Source organism: Psammomys obesus, unplaced genomic scaffold (assembly GCF_907164565.1).
Source record: "Psammomys obesus unplaced genomic scaffold, mPsaObe1.curated_primary_1811, whole genome shotgun sequence".
Taxonomy (NCBI): domain Eukaryota; kingdom Metazoa; phylum Chordata; class Mammalia; order Rodentia; family Muridae; genus Psammomys; species Psammomys obesus.
The window spans coordinates 6,498,321-6,505,058 of NW_026596057.1; the positions used below are offsets into that span (position 1 = coordinate 6,498,321).

Below are 6,738 nucleotides of genomic sequence, written 5' to 3' on the forward strand. Positions count from 1 at the left end.
CTTTCTTTCTTTCTTTCTTTCTTTCTTTCTTTCTTTCTTTCTTTCTTTCTTTTTCTTCTTTTTTTCTTTCTACTTTCTGAGACAGGGTTTCTCTGTGTAGCCCTGGCTGTCCTGAATTTGCTTCATAGACCAGGCTGGCCTCAAGCTCACAGAGATCTGCCTGCCTCTGCCTCCCCGAGTGCTGGGATTACAGGCATGCGCCACAGAGCCTGGGTGATAAATTTTCAAATAGGATTGAACACAGCATTTACAATGATATGAGAAATGTCTAACTACTGAGATGATTATCTCTCAAATGGTTTACCTCGTCTCTTAATTTGATAAAACTACTGTAATTTTTTATTTGCAGCATCCTGGCATTAAACTGTTATCTTTGAAATATCTGCAAATTTCTACTAGTATTGTCTTCTTAGTAACATCACTGGTTCACTTTATATATATATATATATATATATATATATATATATATATATATATATCAGAAGACTGAGCCAAAAGATGCTAAATTATTTTAGAAATGGGTTTTATATTTATCACAATAGAAGTCACAGAGAAATATTTATTAGAGTCCTTTGGCCAGAAGTGGACTGTAAATAGAAACTAAAATGAGTAAAGAATACTGAGGAAGGTAACAATTTAGCTAAACAGAAGCCACTTTGTATCTTTAGTCTGAAATGATTCTTTAAGCAGATATAAGTCCTTCATTATGAAGTAATCACTTTATAAATGAAATTCTCAGCTAAAAGGCATTAACCTCCAGAAAGGATAAGGAAGAAGCATGAATCATATACATATATGTATATATGCTGTCTACATGGTAGACACTTTAGATCTAAAGATATAACAGGTTTGAAGTTAAAGGACGGGAAAAATACAAACAATACAAAAGGAAGGTGGAACAGTTATATAAAACAGGCTTTAAATTATAAGCTGGTACAAAACTTAATAACTAATACTGTAGTGAGAAAAAAATCACCCTATCTAGAAGATCTAACAATTACAAACATGAACGTGACAATAGAGTCCTAGGCCATAAAAAACAAAACTTGAAAGAAATGATAGGAAAACAGTTCTATAACAATAGTGACAGACTTCAACATCGCTTGGAATAATGGATATATCTATATGGATTACTATGAATAAAGGAGCTGAACAGTATAAGCCAAGTACTCCTAATTTACATATAAAGAAATTCCACTTCCCCTAAAAAAGTGTAAATGGAATATTCTTACAGGCAAATCTTATGTTATGTACCTTGACCATCTGTAAATTTGAAAATACTAACATTATATAGTGCGTGCTCTCCAATTACAAATGAAGAAAACTAGGAATCAGTACAGAAAGAAAAAGTCATAAAAATATAGAAAAGGAAATAATCTACATCTACATAGCTAGTAAGTCAAAGAAGAACTCACATGAGAAGTTATAAATATAAATGAAAACAACACACCAAAGCTTATGGGTGGGAGAAAGCAGTGCTGAACAGAAATCTGTGACTACAAACACCTACATTGAGAAGATGTAACTCGACTTTACACCTGAAGCATTAGAAAGGCTGAGAAAAACTAGGTCTGCACTACTAATAATGGTAAGAATAGAATCTGTGAGAAACACAAAATGAAGGTGAAAGAAATGCTGATTGTTTAAAATGACCAAAAAGCCAGGCATGGAGGCCCACAAGTTTAATCCCAACACTCAGTATGCAGAGGGCTGGAGAATCTCCCTGAGTTCATGGCTAGTTTGGTCTACAGAGAGTTCCAGTCCAAGGAGGGCCACAGTGAGAACCTATCTTACTGTATAAACAAGACCAGAGCAAGGATTATATCAACAGGCTGATGGGGAAGGTGAACCCATGGGGATCCAACCCTAGTCAAAGAATTTTAGGCAACTGAGGTCTGCTGGGAGCTGGAGGGATGGTTTTCCCCAAGGAGGAGCCCCCTAACTGGTTATCCAATACCAAGCCATCCCTGAAATCCTATGTCAACATCAAAGAAGGGAAGGACACGGGCTTGAGAGAGGTGCAGAGTACGGCACTTTGGAGGGACTGGAAAGATGAACAGGGGGGAGAAATGATATAATTAAAGTTAATTTCAAAAAATAAAAAAAACTTAAAAAATCATCAAAATATTCAGCTAGATTGAATAAGACTAAAATTAGTAGAACCAAACAGTAGGACATTATTCTGAACTCATAAAAACTAAAAATAAGAAAAGAAGAACTATATAATATACTAGCACTGTGAGATATTGAGACAAAAACTTCTAACAAAGAAAAGTCTAAGGCCAAACGGGCTTACTTGTAAAATAGACCAAGCATTTAAAGAAAAATAAACACTAAGTCTCCTCAAGCTCCTCCAAAAAATAGAAGGGGAGAGAAAATGCCATAATCCATTACATGCTGACGTAAGGCACAGACACTACAAAAAGCTGCAGGCTGATATCCTTAACAAATGCAGTTGGAAATACCCTCAGAGTGCAAGCCAACAGGATCTAGCAGCACGTTAAAAGACTGCACAAGCCATATGATATTATCCAAGGAATTCAACATGTTAATAAAATGATGGAAACGATTGTCTCTAAGCAATGAGACATGAAGTAAAAAGGCATCCAGATAAGAAAGTAAGAAAGAAATTATACCCATCTATGATGACGCTTTTCTCTTTGCATATTCTAAAAACTATACCAAATTGTTTGATCTAAAAAACATAATCATTAAAGTTGCACATTTAAAAGTGCATTGTATTTCCATATGATACTAATTAAAAATTTAAAGATGAAATTAAGAAAAAATGTAGCTTCCCATAATATCAAATGGAACAAATTGCTTACAAATAAATTGAAGCAGGGAGGCTCAGCACTTAAAATACTTAAAAGTTAAAAGTTAAAGAAATCAAAAAGAACTAAAAAAAGGGGGGAGGAGAGGGAAGTAATCCTATGTTCAAGGACAGGAAAACTTATTATTTAGATACTAGTATTTCCCCCTGATGACTCATGGAATCAGTAAGAACCCCTATCAAAGTTCTGATGACAGCCTTTTTTTTTTTTTTTAATTGCAGAGAAGGAAAAGACAACACTAAACTTTGCACAGAAACCAAAGACCCTAACTAACTAACACTCTTGATAAAGAGCAACAAAATTTTAGGATTCCCACAATTGTAGGATTCTCAACGTAAATACTCCCCAAGTTAAGCAGTAGTTACTAGCACAAGGTGAACCACATATTAACAAATCTGTTGGTTAGGACTGACAGTGCAGGAAAACACCTATGTTTAGAGTCCATCAATTTTCAACAAGGATGCTCAGATTATCAATGGAGAGAAAGAACAACCTCTGACAATCAATGCTAAGACCATTAGAGATTCTTAAGCATCATATACAATAATCAACTCAAGTGGATAAAAGACCAACATTTAAGAGCGAAAACTATAAAACCGAAGGGAAAGCTTCACGACCTTGGACTTAGCAATGGTTTCTTAAATCTGTTTTCAAAAGCAACAGTAACTATTAATAAAATAGACTTTAACAAACTAAAATCGTTGACAGTATTGACATACTCGACACAGTAAAAAGGCATCCAAAGGCTGGGACAAATATTTGTAAACTGCATATTTAATAAGGCCTAATGTCAAGAATATATTTCAATAATATTTTCCTTAAGAAGAAAGACAAATGACCAAGGAGGATGAAAGAAGCTCAATTTACTTAGTAATAGGAAATGCAAATCAAAATCAGAATCAGACACCTCTTTAAACCCCCTAGAATAGCTACAGTTACAGAGCAAACACACAAAACAATACAAAAAGAGAAAATATAAAGTGTGGAAAAACTGGAGTCCTCATACATAAGAAGTCCATATGTAAGAAGGACAGACACAGAATAACTCTTTGCTGGCTCTTCACTGAGTCTAACATGTAACTACTCCATGTTCCTTGGATCTCAAGCTTAGAATGAATGAAATGATGAGAAGTGTTCAAACAAAATCCTGTCATGATGATAGCACCTTTATTCCTAAAAGGCAGTAGGTACAAACCACCTGAATATCTACAATACTTATGTCATAAATAAACAGATTATAATATATCCACATAATGGATATATGTTATTCAGTTACAGAAAAGGGAATAAAGTGTTAATTCATAATATAAGTGGAGCATAATTATACAATGTGAAAAATCTAGCAAAACATCATATTTATAATACCCATCAAGTTCCTGACTTTCCATTCCATCTGTTTGTATATATGTAAATATATATATGTATATATGATGAAATGGGGTAGAATAAAGAACATTTATTCCATTCCATATATATATATATATATATAATTTCTCTCATATATGTATGTATGTATATACATAATGTGAAGGCGATGCAAACTTTTGCCAAAATTGAATAACGTATCTTCAATCTTTTACCAGATTCTGACTTTAACTAAACCATCACAGTGACTAGATCAGTTGTATTTATTGTTTTCTAGATGATGTTGTCCACACTAGTAAAATGATTCTAAGCAAAACCACATCAGACATAACCACTTCATATGAAAATCAGCAAATGTTACAACAGCGGAACTTTCTTTAATAACCTTAGGTTTAAAGTCGAAACTTGAAAACTTACTGTATTTGACCAAATATGGGGGGGGGGGGCAAATCTCCCTATGTGCATGTTGCTAACAGAATTATGTTGGAAAATGAGCTGCCTATATATTTGTCTTGACTAATGTTCCTTTTACAAGTTTCTAATCAAAGTCTTTTCATCTGCCATTTTCATTAAACATAAAATGAAAAAGACAAAGCACTATGTTCCCCTGTTTTGAAAAAGCAGTATAGTTGATTTATTTTGCAATTGTTTGACTATGTTAAGAGTCCACTAACACTTGGAAGATATTTTATTTATTTAATAATTTTATTTTTATATTACTTACAGGTTATTTACTTTGTATCCCAGCTGTAGCCTCCTCCCTCATTCCCTCCCAATCCCACCCTCCCTCCCTCATCTCCTCCCTGCCCCTCTCCAAGTCCACTGATAGGGGAGGTCCTCCTCCCCTTCCATCTGACCCTAGTATATTAGGTCTCATCAGGCTGCAATGTCCTCCTCTGTAGCCTAGCAAGGCTGCTCCTCCCTGGGGGGGGCGGGGGGGGGGAGGCGGAGAGGGGAGGTCAAAGAGCCGGCCACTGAGTTCATGTCAGAGACACTGGAAGATATTTGTGGCAGCTAGAACCCTACCAAGCAAGCAAAAAATATACTCAACGAAAGTACATTAGGACATAAACCAATATCATCACCCAACACGCATGTTTTCTCTTTTAAAAGTATTTTCATATTTTGTCCTTACATCTCTCAGAAAGTAATAGATCTCCTTCTCAATAGTTATGTCCAAAAATATGTATATGCTTTCGCAGTGGATTAGCAACGGAGCTTTAACTAAAAACTGGGAATCCAAATTAGCTTTTTTTTTTTTTTTAATTTGTTCATGGTCAATGAGAGGTATATTTTTTCACCATAGATGCCCTCATCGTTGACAGAAGTTAAGGAATCTCAATAAATTTTCTATTTCCTTTGGAGTACCTGATATTACATATACTTAAGACAGAAAATTGGTAGGCTTTTTCATGCCAAGGTCTTGATAATAATGAACTACCTACAGAAATTGTACAGTGAATGTGACAGTCAAATAGGTGAAATAGACCAAGAGCAACTGACTTAAATCTCAGTTTTGCATAAAGTAAAAATCAGCCGCTCATCCGTCTTTATTCCGAAACCCCACGATTTATGAATTTCAAACTGGACACAAATTGATGATGTGACAGAATTCACTTCCAAGCTCCCCTGGGATTTATCTATTGCAAAAACAGGAGAGTGGGGCGGAAAAAAAAACCAAACAAACCCGAAATATGGGTTTACCTCTCCCAGCCTGCCTCTCATTGTGAATACTAATCAATGCAGCAAGGATATCAGGTCAGCCCCCGCCGCCCCCCACCTCCAAGACAAAGTGGCTTAAGGACCTCGCGCCCCCGCAGGGTCCCGTCCTTTATTCCACCCCATCCCTCTCCTCTTCCTTTCCTTCCCTGCATCCCACTCCTTCTCGTATCTAGCTTTGCCCAGTGACAACCCACAGTCAGCAGGGACCTGTTCAGGGCGGAGCCCTGGTCATCACCTTTTGAGGTATCTGGCGTCCTCGCCTTGCATGGCGGCGGCGGCAGCGGCGTGGGGAGGATGGGGGTGTCTGAGAGTCTGGGGGGACTACTTCCGGGGACCTGGCCAAAGTCTCCTCAAAGCCAAGGCGGTGACAGTCCGGAGGCCTGCAAGGCGGGGCTGCGGCGCTGCGGTTACCACGGTGAGGCCGCCGGCTCCTCCCACAGCTCCTGGGCCCTAAAACACTGGAGCAGCCCAGACCCGCCCAGAGCCGTCAGGGCTACAAGCTCCTTCCAAGGCGCATGCGCTCACGCGACAGCTGCACTATGCGCAGGCTCAGTTTGAGAGCCTGACTCCGGCGACTAATCTGACGCTCCCAGGAACAGCGCGGGAGGGGTTTGGTGCTGATCTGGGAGCCTGTGCACAAGAGGCGTATTCCAGGCCACTGCCCCCTGGAGGATGGGAGAGAAAAAAGGATTGCAATCTGCAAAATTGGAATATTGAAGTCTTTAGCGTGAAATAAGACAATGTAACCAATTAAGTTTTTAGCTAATGATGGTCATCAGGCTAGCCTTTTACTAACCTTCTATTTTTGGAGCATGTA

The 6,738-nt window shown here is 37.7% G+C and overlaps 1 protein-coding gene across 2 annotated transcripts in view; it reads right to left on the reverse strand.

The window, feature by feature from the left end:
- The window catches only part of Kifap3 (kinesin associated protein 3), a 135,840-nt gene extending 129,433 nt beyond the window's left edge, over positions 1–6,407 (reverse strand). Inside the window, exon 1 of one of the 2 annotated variants that reach the window (XM_055624497.1) lies at positions 6,157–6,406. In XM_055624497.1, coding sequence (XP_055480472.1) covers positions 6,157–6,188 — 32 coding nt within the window. In that variant the 5' untranslated portion in view covers positions 6,189–6,406. Of the gene's footprint in view, positions 1–6,156 lie in introns of both variants that reach the window. The other variant, XM_055624498.1, reaches the window with a different exon arrangement.
- Between the last annotated feature and the right edge of the window lie 331 nt (positions 6,408–6,738).